The sequence below is a fragment of the Anabrus simplex genome, chromosome 1, assembly GCF_040414725.1.
Source record: "Anabrus simplex isolate iqAnaSimp1 chromosome 1, ASM4041472v1, whole genome shotgun sequence".
Lineage (NCBI taxonomy): Eukaryota > Metazoa > Arthropoda > Insecta > Orthoptera > Tettigoniidae > Anabrus > Anabrus simplex.
The window spans coordinates 403,079,216-403,098,337 of NC_090265.1; the positions used below are offsets into that span (position 1 = coordinate 403,079,216).

The 19,122-nt window shown below is 43.5% G+C and overlaps 1 protein-coding gene across 1 annotated transcript in view; it reads left to right on the plus strand.

Moving 5' to 3' along the window:
- LOC137498885 (uncharacterized) overlaps positions 1-5,511 on the plus strand; it is a 155,179-nt gene extending 149,668 nt beyond the window's left edge. Inside the window, exon 4 of the mRNA XM_068226593.1 lies at positions 5,019-5,511. Within this exon, the coding sequence (XP_068082694.1) occupies positions 5,019-5,162 (144 nt within the window). The 3' untranslated portion in view covers positions 5,163-5,511. The remainder of the gene's footprint in view (positions 1-5,018) is intronic.
- The last annotated feature ends 13,611 nt before the right edge of the window (positions 5,512-19,122 follow it).

The window sequence follows — 19,122 nt, forward strand, 5'->3', positions numbered from 1 at the left end:
CAAAGTGGGGAAACCACCGAAAACCACTTCGTGGGTGGCTGAGGTGGGAATCGAACTTCCACTACTCAGCTGATCTCCCGAGGACCACGGCCTACAAGCCCGGAAAACACTGACAAGATTTGATGCGACTTACTGTCTGTTCAATTAATCACTACTGATCTGCATTTAGGGCAGTCGCCAAGGTGGCAGATTCCATTTCTGTTGTTTTACTAGCCTTTTCGTAAATGGTTTCAAAGAAATCCTTGTGACTTCGACCTGCTTCCGAAGCTGAAGAAACCCCTCCGAGGCCTCCGATTTCCTGACGTGGCATCTGTAAGGCGCTCCGTCGCTGCCATCAATAAAGAACGCCTTACCAACGTTCCCCTACGGCTTCCCGACATTTGGCAAAAGGTAACACACTTGGCTGCAGTGAAGGAATGTAATGCAATAGTACTTGTTAGTTCATGAAATATTGCGTTCTATCAATATTGCCACTATTTTATTTACAACCCTCGTATATATTTATCGTTCACGTGAAGGTCTTGATGGAAGCAATAGTAGAAAGACCAACCCGTGCACATTTTCTGTAGTATCCCAAGTTCTAAGAACTGTTCAAAAGATTGAGCCATGAGGCGTTCCTTAAAATCCATAACAACTCTCTCTCTCTCTCTCTCTCTCTCTCTCTCTCTCTCTCTCTCTCTCTCTCTCTCTCTCCAAGCGGCTGTCCCGACAGACGGGCTCCGCTATCTAATTACATGTACGCCATCTGTCCCAGTCTTGGATATTTTGAGGGTTGAGTCTTGAACCGCACCCCTCCCTTACCGATAATATAAGACATAATATAATACGTACATCGGGAGGTTCGAGGCGTGGACCGCGACTAGGAAAGGCAAGACACAGCCCTGGACTGGAAATGACCCTAATTAACAATGCACACCAGGGATGAGACTAATACTACTAGCAATAAAATTCAAATACAATTTAAATGAGGGTTTATTGATATAATAAAATTCAAAGAAAAAGAAAATGAAGCCAGCAATTTAAAGTATCAAAAGGATACATACATATGTTCATTTGGTTCAGTCGATGTACTAAAGTAAATGCGTGAGCACAGCATTTCTCAAAACACCAACCTTAATATTAAATTTACGACGTGCTCACCGTCTCAATTGTATTTTTACTACATAATGGGCTAATCTGAACACAATCCACACGGATTAGTTTGGTCTTTCTTTCCACGAGATTAATTATATTGTTTACATACGCGTCCTTCAAACTCCATCATCATCTCAACAACAATAGCTATAGAAAGATAAGATCCCCAAGCATCCGGGAGAAGAAACTAAGAACAGATAAAATAAAGGAACGCAGGTATCAGCATGGCACAGAGAGAAAACATCTCTGGGCCAAGGAAACAAAATTCAAAACCCAAGGAGAATCACAGGCATATGCATAGCCTGAATATAAGAAAGCAAACATGGCGGCCTCGTGGGCAAACTAACGGCCCCAGACAGAGACCAAGGCAAAATAATACACCGTACCGAAAACAAACACAAGGTACGGAAACAAGATAAAAGGGAAAAATTAAGCCGACCGATACGCCATCTTTTTACTCTCCTCACTCACCCACACACACACACACCCCAAACATTCAGACATTGCCGGTAACGGCAAACAATGCGAGCAGTAGCTCCCGTCAATAAGTTGAACACAAACTCATATCGTGTGACTTTCATCGTCACAAACAAAGGTCTCACATATGTAAAAGATAGCGTGCACGGCGCAGACAATAGGCAGTAGTATAATAGGGACCCAGTGGTCACGCATAAACCCATCAGCTTACGCACTCCGTACGACACGAATTGATCTCCGCGTCGACACGCAGGGCATGCATTCATTCGATGGCAAAATACATAAGAATGCAGTGAGCATTAATAGAATTGATCAGAGACCCAGTTACCAACATCACACAATCGCAATAACAGCAAAAAAACACGCGGCCCATTCACGCCGCAGAGCAGAAAGGTGCATATCAACCAGCTGTAATTAAATGCGGAGAATTTCACTACAGAACCGTACACAAATATATTAAAACAAGGATCACCATACCTGCAATATTAGTCGTCAAAATAAAAAGAAGGATGGCAGTATAGGCAGAGTTTAAATCTAATAAATACCCATCTATAGCTCAGAAAAGCAACTCCGATCATTGTGGAGTCCATTTTATATTCCTCTCTCATAACCACAACAAACATTCGAGTCAAAGAGATAAAGTTACAGTCTCGCCGGAAAGAATGATCCTCCGTGTTCACAACTGAGGGTGCTGCCCTCTCTAGTACGACCTTGGAAAAAGTTAAGTCAATCAATGATAAGCCGCAAGAGGCCTTTAGCAATAATAGAAAGGTGACTTTACGAAACAGCCATTCGAATATGGCTCAGTCTTACAACTTACAGGTCTTCCAGGATATTATCCATCCATCTCTCCGGAGGTCTCTTTCGTGGCCTGCATACTTCTGGGTCTAGTTGAGGTATATTTTTGTTACAGAAGTTTCGCTACTAAGCATAGCGTGACTGTACCACCGTAATTGAGCCACTCTCGTCCTTCCTAGCGTAGCCCCACACAGAAGTTTTTTTCGCACATCTTCATTTCTAACATGTTCTAAGTGATTCAGTCCTAGTGCCCACCACAACATTCTCATTGCAAAACATGAAGGATCTGTCCTTGATTCCTGACCAAAGGACGACATTTTACTCCATAAACAACAACACATCTCACCAACGTCTTACAAATTTTTGGCTTCTCGTATTCAGCTATCTTCTTGTCGCAGAGAAGACCAGTTAGCTGCCTCAAATTGGACTATGTTGCACTTACTTTCAGTCTGTTGTGAGATGTGGAATCGTTATCTGATGTGGTCAGAGTCCCAAGAACAACTGACGGGGCTTATATAGCAATTGAGGCTTTCACGGCCGGCGTTACAAATCAAGTCGGTGTTTTCCGGGCTTGTAGGTCGTGGTTCAGGAGCATATGATTGGCCCCGACGTTTCACACAAGACTGCGCTCGCTGCTATCGAAGTCAGTCGGAATCCTTGATAATGCCGAGCGCAGTCTTCTGTGAAACGTCGGGACCTCCATATGCTCCTAGACCACGGCTTACAAGCCAGGAAAACACTGACAATATTTTATGCGACTTACTCTGTCTGTTCAATCAATCACTACTAATCTGCATTTACGGCAGTCGCCCAGGTGGCAGATTCCCTATCTGTTGTTTTCCTAGCATTTTCTTAAATGATTTCAAAGAAATTGGGAATTTATTGAACATCTGCCTTGGTTACTTATTCAAATCCCTAACTCTCCTTCCTGTAAACATATATTTGTCTCAATTTGTCCTCTTGAATTCCAACTTTATCTTCCTATTGTGATCTTTCTTACTTTTAAAGACACCACTCAAACTTATTTGTTTACTAATGTCATTCCACGCCGTCTCTCCATTGATAGGTCGGAATATACCACCTAGTTGAGCAGCTCGTCTCCTTTCTCCCAAGTCTTCCCAGCCCAAACTTTGCAACATTTTTGTAGCGCTAACTCTTTTGTCGGAAATCACCCAGAACAAATCGAGCTGCTTTTCTTTGGATTTTTCTTCTTGAATCAAGTAATTCTGGTGAGGGTCTCAAACGCAGGAACCATACTCTAGTTGGGTTCTTACCAGAGACTTAAATGCTCTCTCCTTTACATCCTTACTACAACCCCTAAATACACCCATAACCATGTGCAAAGATCTGTACCCTTTATTAACAATCATATGTATGTGATTACCCCAATGAAAATCTTTCCTTATATTAAGAACTAGGTACTTATATTGATCTCCAAAAGGAACTTTCAACGCAGTGATTAAAACTAAGAGGACTTTTCCTATTTGTGAGCTCACAACCTGACTTTTAACCCTGTTTAGCATCATATCATTGCCTACTATCCATATTACAATATTATCGAGATCATTTTGCAGTTGCTCACAATGTTGTAACTTATTTATTACTCTATACAGAATAACTTCATCCGAAAAAAAGCCTTATCTCTGATTCCACGTATTACTCATATCATTTATATATATAAGAAAACATAATGATCGAACAATAGTGCCTTGAGGAATTCCCTACTTCTGTTTGTTGAGCGTTGCACTGCCTGTCTGGATTTTAGTCACGTTTTATTCCTTTGGCTTGCTGAGTGGACTCTTGTGTTCATCTTAATGCACATCTCTTTTACACACATTACATCACACTGCTAACAACCACATAATCACATAATAGCTGAATTTTCCATCAGGAAGAGTATCCGGCCGAAAACTGTGTCAAGTCTAATAGTGTGATACACCATATCAGCGACTCTACATCATGTAGGAAAAGTGGTGGAAATGACTCACGCAGGTTGTTGACGATGGGATAGAAAATGGCTAGAACTGACAAGGTAACGAGCTCGATCATAACTAAGATATAGCCTTGGTAATTGTCTGGAGTGAAAATGGGAAAACAGGTAAAATCATCTTCAGAATATCCAAAGCAGGGGTTCGAACCACCCATCCCTTTCTCCCAAAGGCCAGCTTACAGTTGCACGACACTTACCACGCAACCAGTATGCAAGGTCGGATTATTATTTTTATTATCATCATCAGTAGTAGTAGTAGTAGTAGTAGTAGTACTAGTAGTAGGAGTAGTAGTAGCAGTAGTATAATATACGCCACTAGTGTCATTTTCCCACTCGAGATACAATTTTATTTATATAAGATTAGCGTTCTGTTCTTGTTATTGATGTTGATGAGCTTGAGCGAATCCCTTTCCAGAACACACTGCTAAGGAATAAACTGAGGTATGAATGTAAACGATAATTAAGTTCATACAACCACTAAGTCCTGGATATTCACACTAAGAATGAGGCACAGTAATCAATAGTCCAAACAGCGCTCTTGTAATAATTATCTTGTAAACATATTTGCCATAATACTGTAGAAATTTATTTTAATACTATATACTTCTTCATTTTTCAGGGTCTTACTCGCAAGGGTACCAATGAAAGAAGAAACGTCCTCGAACCTTCACACGAAACAAAAAATTATACTTCACAGACGGCGATACCTTCGAAGAGGAATGAAACGTTACCAGATACTACTTCAGGAACTAAACTGAGTTAACCGAGACGAGCAAAGTACAACAGTGAGATGATAATTATAGCTGAGAGTAGCTGCTTACCGGTTTGAGTGTAATAAAGTATGAAATGACTGTGTGAATATTTAAATAGTGTATGAAATGGTGTAAGAGAAATGTGTTTCATATGGTAAAAGAGAGCTCTAGGGAACAGGAAACACTTGAAGTAAGGGTATACAAGTCCTCTTTTACATCGCCATTTGTTATAAATTATCTTCTATACATAATAATTAAAATTACAGTGATGTGCTAACTTTCTGTGTAGAGAATAAAATATATCACTGATTTTAATTTATTATTTTACAACATTGACTTCCACTTTCACAATAAAAGATAACAAAGTAATAATTCCAGTTGTTCAAAACGTAAATAAAATGTTGGTATGAAGTTTAAAAAATTAATGTTCAGATTACTGAAACTAGACGTAATGGCTTGACTGTTCTTGTTTTCCGTAAATACTTAAAGATTATACATTTTTCAACGAAGGAACTTGATGTCAATCTCAATTAGTTCAGAGAACCAAAGGAATCCAAGAAATCCAAAATTATTCTTATCTATATCTTTCACCTGTATTTGATGACGAATGGTTTTCAGTTTTAATGCAACAGTGATTCATTACATCTTCATGGAGAGCCCACAAGTATTTCCCAACATTCATAGACACAAAGTTGTATTTCCACTGGTGAATGATTCATTGAGGATGTGAAGAAAATTTTACAACATTTATTTCAAATCATCAAGCTCAACAAAGTATGTCAATATAAATACAGTATCTTCATCCCATAATTGTAACCAAGTTGATTACGTTGCACTGACTGTCCTGGAAGAAAATAGACCAGTGTCTCTTGATAACAGGCCACTTACTTCATCTTACTACCGACAGACTGGCAGTAGCAGGTTGTATATAAGCATTTTTCCATCCAGTGCACGAAAATTTTGTCACTACAACCTGTCTCATCTCCCCTCATCAGCTGTTTTAAATTATTTCTACTTTGCAAGATCAGCGCTTATAAATTATATTGCTGGAAAGTCCGTAAAACCAAACGATTTTATTTTCGAATTTTCGTCCCGTATTTATTACTCCATAACTATCATACGTTAAGTCCGGATCCAGGGCTAAATGGTTTAGCGTGCTAGCCTTTGGTCTCAGGGGTCCCGGGTTCGATTCCAGGCAGGGTCGGGAATTTTAACCATAATTTGTTAATTTCGCTGGCACGGGGCTGGGTGTATGTGTCGTCTTCATCATCATTTCATCCTCATTACGACGAGCAGGTCACCTACAGGAGTCAATTCAAAAGACCTGCACCTTGTGGGCCGAACTTGTCCTCGGACACTTCCGGCACTAAAAGCCATACGCCATTTCATTTCATTTCATTTCATACGTTAAAAGTGAACTGTTTCTGTGCAGTTTGTAGTAATACGTATCATTCTAACAACAGATCGACTTCTTAGATGCATGGTCGGCGTACAGGCCTCCGGTTCAAAGGGCCCTAGGTTCGATTCTCGGCCGGGCGGGGAATTTTAACTTTGTATCGTTAATCCCTTTAGCTCGGGGGCTGGGTATTTCGTCTTCATATACATCTTCAATTACACACATCACACTACAAACCACTACAGAAACAGGCACTATCGAATACATCCCTCCACGTAGGCTTAACGTCAGGGTAGGCATCCAGACGTAAAACTGGGCGTAATTCCCATTTACAAATATGTTGTTAACCGCAGATAATGATGAGAAAGACCATGAAAGAATGCTGTCTAACAACTAAGTAGACTAACACTGACTTTGAAACACGGTGGACATTCTACTCATTGTTTAGAAAATTGGTTACCGGTACATTCACTTTTTATTAAGAAATGTTATCATTATTGTGCCCGAAGTGATTCAGATACGAACTCTGCAGTTTGTTGGGTGCCCGCATTCGGCATGCTCATTTGTATGGAAAGGAAAGTTAAAAGAAAATCACAAGATGTATGAACATTGTTGCATGTTTCATCACAAGAAATGTTCAAAATAGCCCATTCGGTTCCTCACACAAGACCACGCTACTTTCCTTAATATTTAATTTACGTCACGCCGACACGGATGGGTCTTTTGGGGACGATGGGGTAAAATAAATCGGCTAGGACTGGGAGAGAAGCAACCTTGGCCTTAATTGAGGTACGGAACCAGCATTTGCATGGTATGAAAGTGCGGAAACCAGGGAAGAAAACATTTTCAGGGCTGCCGACAGTGGATTTCGAACTGAGTATCTCCCGAGTTAAAGCTGACAGCTACAAGACCAAACCGCGTAACCTGCTCGCTCGGTAATGCCCTTCTTCTTATTATTATTATGATCTGTCGCACTGTTGTTAACATTATCAGTGCCTACTTAACCATTACTTGAATAAGCTTCATTATTTATAATTTGTACATTCATTTCTTGTCATTATTGTGGGAAAGGATAAGTGCATGGGCAACAGGGATATAAGTATTGCAGCTGTCCGAGACACTGACGCCATCTAGTAAGTTTTTCTAGAAATATCTGCAGGTAAGCATTCACGACTGAATAGAATAAAATAAAATAGAATGCACAAGAACCTCGTTTATCCGGATTAATTCGGATCGGAACTGATCCGGATCATCGAAAATACAGATAATCCGGAAAACTAAAAAACAAATACAGTACATGTTATATAATATATTAACATAAGTTGTACCTTTTTTTCAATTGTACAATATATATACAACTCTGTCTTATGCACTAAAATAATGTGTGACCTTTTTCTTGGGGAACACGGCGGACAACACAGGATACAAGCCACACAAGGTTTTTTCACCGTCTGTCTCTACAGTGGACTGTATACTCCTTACCTCATCCCAAATTATTTTTGATTCGGCCGGGTGACGTCGCAACTCTATCATTGCACCCAGCCGACCCAATAAAGCATATCGGCCAGACTCCAAACTGGAAGTCGGCCTCCCCCACATAATGGATAACTGTGTGATCCCTGACGTCGGCGCTGCTCTCCGAGTCCACGCCATCCTAACACAACTCCAACGGAAAGACGTCGCAACTGACAACGTCTCCCGAATACTGCAAGACAACGTTCCCACACGTTGTGTTTTTGTTCAACTCTACAGGCCGGCCACCTCCAACGCATCCTCGCCAAAGGAATCTACGTCAACGGCCAGCATCACCGAGTGGAACCACTTCTTCCGTATGTTGACGACGCAGCAACCACTCCACAGCCATCCCAACAACCGTTAATGCTCCCTTTCGCCCCCTCCTCCCGCCACCGCTATCACCACCACCACCATCACCATCACTGCCGTTACTACGACCACCACAACATCCACCCCTCTTTCTTCCTCTGTTCCAATTACAACCGTTGCCACCTGCCATCCTTCCCCACTCATGAGTTCTTCCCTCTATCTCTCCCCCATTTCTGAACAACCCCCGCATCAATACCTACCAGCTGAATCGTTAGGGTCTACAAACGCCACACCGCCTTTGTTATCTCCACCTGCCGATGAACTAGCAACCTCCGCACCACCATCGCTGACGCAGCCTTCTTCAACTCGTCACACCATATCCATCTGTGTGATCCGCGGGGTGGATCCTGCCCTCTCAGAACGGGCCATTCTCCTTCACCTCCAAGCTGAAGGCGTCCCAGTTCGTCGTGTCTTCCGAATTAAGAACGCATCCGGCCCAACCTATATGGTTCGTCGACACGTCCCAAGCGCCGCCGATGCCCAGCACCTAATTAACAACGGAGTTTACATCTATCGTCATCGCCATAAAGTGGAGCCCTCCATCTCTCCACCCCAACCTGTTCGTCATCCCAATAACAATTCTTATCGTCGCACCCGGTCAACCACCTTCCTTTCAACGTGGCCAATTCGCCAGTCCACCCCTTCCTCCACCTAGTTACATCCGCTACCCACCTCCGATGCTCGAAATCCTACGATCCTTAACATCTTCCATCCTCAACATCACAACATCGCTGCACCTCCTAACCCTCCATTTGCATCCTGGTACCCTGCTCTAAAACTTCACTCCCAATCTTTCCCCTCATTCAATCTGTCAAATCACTTACCCACCTTCTTCATTTATCGCATCACTGAGTTATATTCACCTCTCTTGGCCCGAGAGATCGCGTCACGATCCAGGGGTCCGCCCCGGCCTTCAGGTGGGGAATGAAAGCATTAAAAGAAACAAAAAAAACTATTTCTCAATGCCACACACGGAGAGTCACATCTCTGTATCGGACTACAATTCACGTCCCCGCATCCCTTCATTTTTTGCGGCCGGGTGGCCATCATCTATGGCCTGCTACCCAGCCGACCTTCAAACACAAAGGCTGACGCCTCGTTGGCAGTGGCCAAGTACACATGCATAATATCCGACATTGCTCCTACCATCTCTGAAGATGACGTCTGTATCGCCATCTGCTCCGCCGGCTACCGTCTCCACGACGCCTATCGCCTGTTGGACGGCGCCAGCTCCACACCATCGCCAGTGATTCTCTTGTACCTGCTCACGTTAGTGGATCAGCAGCGACTCCTCGACTACGGTGTGTCCATCCATGACCGTTTCTACCCCGTGGTACCCACTCCTCCATCTATCCTTACCCAGCTCTCTGCCGAACCCACCATCGTCGTTTGTGGTCCACATGCCACTGATCACACTCTCGCACCAACCCACATCGACTTCATCTCCCCTCTGCCCTACCACAACTATAACCACCACGACCTCTACCTCGACACTTTTGTCTTCCACGCACATCCCGGTTACTTTCGTTACAACTTGCCATCCACCGCCCATTGTGACCTCCTCCCTTACACTTGCTACAACGGCTAATCCCTCTCCCCTTCCCACCAACCCCTTGACATCCGCTGTCACAACGCCGCTATCGCCTTCAGCATCACCTCCATACAACGTCGCAGCAGCACCATCGTCGATATCGCCCACGCAGCAATCAACACATCATCATGGTCTTCCCAGCTGTGTGATCCGCGAACTTGACGTTTCCATTTCCAGTGAGGACATCATCCAGGAACTTCACCCCGCCTGTAGTGCGTTTCGCATCCAGACCAGTTCAGGTCCAACATACATGGTTCGTCTCTTCCTCCCGACTGATGCCGACGTCCAGCATCGCATTGCCACCGGAACCCTCCTTCATCGTCACCGCTATAGAGTGGAGCCTTCCTGTTCACCACCTCCACCGGCACGCTCTCCATCCCGCACCACCTCTCCTTGCCCCCGGCCGACCCCTCCTCCTGTTCCACACCTCTCCATTACCCTTCATCTCCTCACCCTTCATCTACAACCTGGAACTCTCCTTTAAACTTATTCACATCCCATCAATAATCCCCTCGCTTAGCCCTCCTATTCTACTTCTACACTTCACTTTCCCATCTCCATCCTCCTTCGCTTCTCCCGATTTTCCCACTTCGCCCGGCCTGAGAGAGGGCGTAACCCTCTGAGAGGCCCGCCCCGCCCTTCAGGCGGGGAATGAATACTTCGGGAAAAAACAGGAAAAAGAAAACTTTTTGTCGTCGGTAGATGCAGAGTGGGTTTCGGCCCTTGGGTTTCGTCCCTTAAGAGGCCATGGCTTGTCCCTGGTTCAACAGCTCTGTACTCTGACCGGCCAACTGAGCAGAGGAGAGGCTCTACGTCTCTGCATTCGGGAGACGGGACAGGGGCACCGGGCTGGACTTCACGCCTGGCCCCACCCGTCGGCTGTCCTGAGAATGGTTTTCCGTGGTTTTCCATTCTCCTGCACTAAGGTGAATGCCGGGACAGCTCGTAGTATAGGCCACGGCCGCCCACCCCCTCACCTTCACCGTAACAAATCTCCCGGCCTGAGAGACGGCGTAACCGTCTAAGAGGCCCGCGTCCCCCTTCAGGGGAGGGATGAAAATGTTTAGTAGTAGTAGTCACATTTGTATAGCGTTTGCGCGCAGCACGATCACGAAGACGTTTTAGTAACATCAGTTCTGCCGGTGTGGTTTCAGTCTGGGATTCAGTTTGTCCAGCTGCATTGTTGCTTCTGATGAAGCGCCGGTTTAATTTTCGAATTCACCATCACTCTCGCCATTACCTGCCGAGGAACAAGAGGCAATAATTTATTCATCTCTCATTATGCCGTAGCCTGAATTACAGCAATTCTTCAACCTTCACTTACATCGTTCACATCCACGTCCGAGCATCCGGGAATGCGTGCAAATGTGTCAAGGAACTCAGAAGATTCCACGGTTTCTCATTCTCAATTCTAGGCGAATGCCGCGACGGTACATTTAATAGACCGCGGTCGACTTACTTCCAGTTCCTGTCCGTAACTATCCTTGGCGGAAAAGACATTCAAGTAGAATCGACCCCGTGAAAGAAATACTGTACAAGTCATTTTTTAATTACTTTCGATCCGGATAAACGAGGTTCTTGTGTACTCCCATCCCCTACCCGTATCTCCGGGTCGCCTGAAACTAGGGAGAGAGCATTCTCTTACTGATAGTGCTGTTAAGTTTGATACATGCGTTACATTTTCCACTTATAATTATTTGACTATTACTACATTAAATATAATTAATTTTGTCCTAGACGTTAACAACGCTATATAGTATAGGACAACATGTATGTTCCCCTTCCTCATCTTACTTCGTCGGTAAATGCAGATTATGTCTCGGCCCATATGTGGCCACGGCTGGTCCGTGGTCCTACAGCACTGCACTCTGACCGGCCAACCGCGCAGAAGAGGGGTGGCCACGACTCTAACGCGGCTCTACGCCTCTGCATTCGGGAGACGGAACAGGGCTGGACCTGACGGCTGGCCCCACTCATCGGCTGTCCTGAGAATAGTTTCCCGTGGTTCACTAAGGTGAATGCCAAGACAGTTCCTAGTATAGGCTACGGCCGCCAACTCCCTCACCTTCTCCGAGCATCTCCTTCACCGTACAAATCTCTCGGCCTGAGGAACGGCGTCACCTTCTAAGAGGCCCGCCTCACCCTTCAGGGGAGAAATGAAAACATTTTATTAGTAGTAATAAAGGATTTCTCAGCGAATTTCAATTCGAGATCATCGGAACTTTATGTTCGCCACACCGAATAAATCAAAAATCATCATGAAACCCCTCTTTTGACTTCATTTAGGCATTACTCGTAGATTGCATTACATCTAAATCCTTTCGACTGAAAGTTTCATGATTCTATTCTGAAAACCCCTGAAAATTACATTTCTAAAAACAGGTAAATTTTGAGAATGAGCTATATTTTTGCTCTAACCTGATAAAATTTCTAAAACATATGGCCACAAAATTAACAGGGGCATTCTAAAAATAAAAAATAAAAATCGACACTTTCACACTACGTAGGAAATATAAACTGTGAGAGTGGAATAACACCCTTAAAATAGTATAGGAGCGCCTCTTAGCAGAAACTCAGCGCCTAAATGAAGCAGAGAGATTGTGTTTATTGATAATCCATCGAACAGCAGATGTTATATGACAAGAAACTGGACACCTTCTTTGAACAGAAAGACGCTTCATTCCATGTTGAGCGAATAAAAACTGCTTAAGATGACTGTCATGCAAACGAAAGCAGAAATCCAACTACCGTGGTCAATAACCTTCTCCTTTTCTAAGTTTCTTGTGTGACAGAAAAATACACCAGCAGCATTTTTCTTCTGTAGGAAGCTTTGAGGTACAGAGTTACATACTTTAACGTTTTCCGTGGTTTCCCATTTTCACACCAGGCAAATGCTGGGGTTACCTTAATTAAGGCCACGGCCGCTTCCTTCTCAGTCCTAGCCCTGTCCTATCCCATCGTCGCCATAAGACCTATCTGTGTCGGTGCGACGTAAAGCCAATAACAAAAAAAGCATACTTTAACGCTCACAACAAGAAAGGAAGTCGAAGATTCCGGTTTTTCCGAGTAGCGTATTGTGAGCGACAATCAGCGTGATGAAAAGAACTGTCTTCTTTAAAAGACGTTGAACCGAAGATCTGTCATCCCGTTGATAATGAAAGGCCTCTTTTTCTTGCTTTCCACCAATGGCACATACTGAAAAACGTAAGGAATTCTTTACTCGAAAAATCTACGTTTGATAGCTCCCAATACATAAGTGGTAATTTTATCAAGAAACTGTATCAAATGTAGTCAAAATAAAGTATGAAACTGGTTCCTTTCTATACACGCAAACACATCTATGAAAAGATTAAGATATTTTCGCGACTGAAGTAATAACAGCCCTAGAATATTTAAAAGGTCATTCATGCCATAAAGATGCGCAGGAGTTCTTTTACGTGCTAGTAAATATATCGGCACGAGGCTGGCGTATTTGAGCACCTTCAAATACCACCGGACTGGGCCGGATCGAACCTGACACGTTGGGGTCAGAAGTCCAGCGCCTCTACCGCGTGAGCCACTCAACCTGGCACAGTTACTTTCGTCTCGCTTGAATTGAAAATTTGCCGTCCTGTTTTTCATTGAAGCAAGGTGGTAATATTGTGGGTGGTCTGGTATGGCTTGGGAAAGAAATCAGCCAGCAAGTTGGCCACGCAGTTACGGTCGCGTAGCTGTGAGCTTGAATTCTGGGGATAGTGGGTTCAAACACCACTGTCGGAAGCCCTGAAGATGGTTTTCCGCTGTTTCCATGTTCACACCAGGCTGTGCCTTAATTAAAGCCAGGGTCGCTTCCTTCCAACTCCTAGCCCCTTCCTATCCCATCGTCGCCGTAAAAGCTATCTGCGTCGGTGCAACGTAAAGCAAAAACTATAAATTAAAAAAAAAAATGGAAATGAAATTACCTTTGGGAGAGGAGAGAAAGTAGAAATGAAGTAATCTCCACAGAGTGGCGCAAGCTAACGGGGACATTTGGAACTGTTTCTCGATAGGGGACTTGCTAGTCTCGTGCAGCTCCCTGAGACCGATACTGCCTGATGCTACCTGATGAAATGAAATGGCGTATGGCTTTTAGTGCCGGGTGTGACCGAGGACAATGTTCGGCTCGCCAGGTGCAGGTCTTTCGATTTGACTCCCGTAGGCGACCTGCGCGTCATGATGAGGATGAAATGATGATGAAGACGACACATACACCCAGTTCCCGTGCCAGAGAAATTAACCAATGATGGTTAAAATTCCTGACTCTGCCGGGAATCAAACCCGGGACTCCTGTGACCAAAGGCCAGCACGCTAACCATTTAGCCACGGAGCCGGACATGCTAACTGATGCTATACAGGCTTAGGCTCGTCCCTGCTGAAGTAGGCCTCCATTGCGCCACGTTGTCCGCGAGGGAGTTGCTGTAGGAAAGCAAACCCCCTGAGTTTGATTCGAAACCAGCAGCGTTTATTGGTCCGTTACGAAGCATTAGCACAGCGAAAGACCAAAGATGGTTGGTTTTATCATGTTTTCGAATATATGTTAGGTTTATCAAACTAAAACATTAGAAGAAAAGACGACAAATGAAGTGCAAAATTATTGGGAGTTGTGCAACACTGCAACAATATCACGCACCGCCCCTGATACATGCTTAAAAATAGCCACCTGTTTTAGACCAATCTATGGTCAAATTTGTTTCTATTCAAGTCTCTTACAACATGATTCACACGTATTTTCAAGCACTCTGATGAAATTACGCTAATAAGGCGATAAACGTGCGTGTCCTTTGGGTTCAGATATAACGTATGTGAGCTTAAAAAGTTTCGTACAACTGAACTGAGACTTCATTAGGCATGTTCCCTTTCACGACTCAGCTTAAACCATTACATTTATTCTCTCTGAAATACATATCAGTAAGTTTGCACACATGAACATCTTTCGTTGGAACACCCAGATTACCGTACCTCTATTACTGAAAGAAATGAATGGTTAAGGATTTTCTTTTGTGTACAACTACTTTCTTACAAGTGTCACCTTGTAGAGAATTGACTAACATCTTCACCACAAATCCTGTCCGACTCGTTGCCTGAATGGTCAGCGTACTGGCCTTCGGTCCAGAGGGTCCCGGGTTCGACTCCCGCCCGGGTTGGGGATTTTAACCTTCTTTGGTTAATTCCAGTGGTTCGGTGTTTGTGCTTTCCCCAACATCCCTGTAACGCACATAATACTAACCTCCACCACAATAACACGCAGTTACCTACACATGGCATATGCCACCCACCATCATCGGAGGGTCTGCCTTACCAGGGCTCCACCCAGCTACAAATAGCCACACGAAATTATTATACCACAATTCCCTGAGATATATTTAATAACATTCTGTGGTAATCCTTCCACTCTAATTTTAACAGTAAGTTTGACATCCTTTCAATATTCTTTCTTACTCTGCTTACCCTGCAGGGTTGGTTTTTCCCTCGGGCTCAGCGAGGGATCCCACCTCTACCGCCTCAAGGGTAGTGTCCTGGAGCGTGAGACACTGTGTCGGGGGATACAACTGAGGAGAATGACCAGTATCTCGCCCAGGCGGCCTCACCTGCTATGCTGAACAGGGGCCTTCCTGGAGAATGGAAAGATTCGAAAGGATAGACAAGGAAGAGGGAACGAAGCGGCTGTGGCTTTAAGTTAGGTACCAACCCGGCCTTTGCCTGGAGGAGAAGTGGGAAACCACGGAAAACCACTTCCAGGATGGCTGAGGTGGGAATCGAATCCACCTCTACTCAGTTGACCTCCCGAGGCTGAGTGGACCCCGTTCCATCCCTCGTACCACTTTTTTCAAATTTCGTGGCAGAGCCGGGAATCGAACCCGGACCTCCGGGGATGGCAGCTAATCTCACTAACCACTACACCACGTAGGCGGATATCCTTTCAATATATCTTTAAAAATTAGAAGAGACCGAGGCCACTATTGTTCAATTGTTATTATTATTATTATTATTATTATTATTATTATTATTATTATTATTATTATTATTATTATTATTATTATTATTATTATTATTATCTTATTTCTTAATCTGTTTACCCTCCAGGGTTGACTTTTCTCCCGGACTCAGTGAGGTATCCCACCTGTACCACCTCAAAGGCAGTGTCCTGGAGCGTGAAACTTTGGATCGGGAGATACAACAGGGAAGGAGAACCAGTACCTCGCCCAGGCAGCCTCACCCACTATGCTAAACAGGGGCCAATGTTGGGGATGGGAAGATTGGAAGGATGGTCAAGGAAGCGGCTGTGGCCTTAACTTAGGTACAATCTCGGCATTTGCGTGGAGGAGAAGTGCGAAAACACGGAAAACCACTTCAAGGGTGGCTGAGGTGGGAATCGAATCCCCCTCTATTCAATTGACCTCTCGAGGCTGAGTGGACCCCATTCCAAACCTCGTACCACTTTTCAAATTTCTCAGAGCCGGGAATTGAATCCGGGCCTCCGGGTGTGGCAGCTAATCACACTAACCACTACACCACGGAGACGGACATTATTATTATTATTATTATTATTATTATTATTATTATTATTATTATTATTATTATTATTCCCTATGCCACACTCCATTCAAGGTCCGACTCGTTGGCTGAATGGTCAGCGTAGTGGCCTTCAGTTCAGAGGGTCCCGGGTTCGATTCCCGGCCGGGTCGGGGATTTTAACCTTAATTGGTTAATTCCAATGGCCCGGGGGCTGGGTGTTTGTGCTGTCCCCAACATCCCTGCAACTCACACACCACACATAACACTATCCTCCACTACAATAACACGCAGTTACCTGCACATGGCAGATGCCGCCCACCCTCATCGGAGGGTGCCTTACAAGGGCTGCACTCGGCTAGAAATAGCCACAGGAAATTTAAATTTACTCCATTCAAGGATGATAACGCCAACAAATATATATCGAAAGGAAGTGATCTCTGCCTCCTACATAATTCGGCATCTTTAATAGTGAATGTAATTGCATTAATAAGTAGACAAGAAGTGTACATGAGCACATGTAAGCGACTTACCAGTGTATTGAAAGTCTTATTCCTTCCTTCTTCTTTCATCGTGAATCGGAAAAACTACACCCAAACACTATACGGGTATTCACCATTCTGCCACATAGTAGTTAATGGAAAAATTAATGTGAAATGTAGCCTACATAAAAACAACATAAACCAAAACTGCACGTAGCACAGTAATATGTACAGGACTAGCAGAAGTACCCGTTCTTCGTACGGGTTATCAGAAACTGTCTTTAGTTACTCACACTATCGGTGTGACTGACTTCATTAGATATTTATATCACTGGTGTGTTTATTTAAGTACGTAGAAATTATTTGACATGTTTGGAATTATACCTTATACCTTCTTCTTCATTTTTTCTTCATGGAGGCCTCTAAATATTAGTTCCTAATTAGCGTCGACCTCTAAGATCTTTTACTACCATGTTTTTCCTTCATTCCCACCTAGATATACCTGCTCCCTTCACAAAGCTGCAGGTTTAGTGTAAGTATACTTCCGCTAGATAGTACCACAAATATAAACATTATTGAATGTATTTGTTTGATCCGACATTTCGTAACTATTTCAAATGATCAAGGATATATGCGATGCATAAAATAAACTACTATAATTATCGAGAATTATAATTCTCAGGGCTTGTCACTCATGTCGCACATCATATAATGAATCTGAGTATAAATTTTGAGAAGTTTTTTTCAGGTCATGGGCGCACCATCTTAATAATTGTATACAGTATATAGGTTGTTTTCATGGTTACAGTGATCGTAAAAGTGGACCAAAATATCGGCACTAATAACATCAGTGATCCTACTACTCCATGATTTGATAGAAAATAGTTTAAACTATAGGTAACAGACTCAACAAAATACTAAAACCTAAGCCAGTATGTAAAAACGGAGGCCCGTCGGCAACCGCTGGTCGCTGTACTACGGAGATCTCCGGGGCTATTATTTTTATACTTCACTCCTTTCCCATCCCCCTCCCCCCCAAAGGAGTGCTATGAGCGTCTTACACAACAGTTTATTTTTTCCAGATAGTAAGTCATATGTATATCAGTTTTGGTTGGCAGCTATGCCCAAACGTACATGCATAATATAGCTGCTGTAGAATCCTGGAACTGACGTTGCCACGGTTACGACCGTTCATTTCTTTATCCGATTCCTAGAGCAGGGGTAGTGTGGTTCCAATATCTCCATAATGGTTAGTTTAGGGCCTTAAAACATAGTTTTCGGGCCCGAAGGGTTTACCGAGTTTTGATCTTTGTGTCAAGGGGCTTAAAATGAGCTTTGTCTCGTCCTCGTACGATAAATTCGATTTCGCCTATATTAGCCTATTATTTTAATATTTTTATATCTCCCCCGCCCCGTTGCCCCCCTCGAATTGTTTTGAAAATAAAATACAGCCCATGTTACTCACTGGCAATGTAGCTTTCTATAGATGAAGTAATTTTTAAAATCGGTTCAGTAGTTTTTGGGTCTATCCGTTACAAACAAATATACAAATTTTTCCTCTTCACAATATTAGTATAGAAGTATAGATTACATCCCTACGCATGCGGTTGCCGCCAGGAAGGGCATCCAGCCGTAAAACGGTCAAATCCACATGTGCGACACAGTTCGCACCCGCAACCCCACAGGCGTGGGTAAAGCGATAGAAGAAGAAACTCATTTTAAAAATTCACCCGCTTTTTTATTCTTTTCACCCCCTTAAGTGGATTTTCCGAAAAGGGTGTGTTCATTTTTAAAGGAGATTTTAAGTACCAATTTTAAAGTCTGTAACATCTTCATTTTTTGAGATATATGTATCCTCGTGTAAATAATTCAACTGCTTCCTCACTTCTTCCACCCCCCCCCCCCCCCTTTCTGCGAGTTTTCTGAAAACGAATATCTGTGTTCTTTTATTTTTAAAGGGGATTCCAAATATCAATTTGTCTGTAACATGTTAAGTTTTTGTGATTTATTGTAGATAATTTCGCTGCTGTAGAATCCTGGAGCTGGCGTTGCCATGGTTACGGCAGTTCATTACTTTATCCGATTCC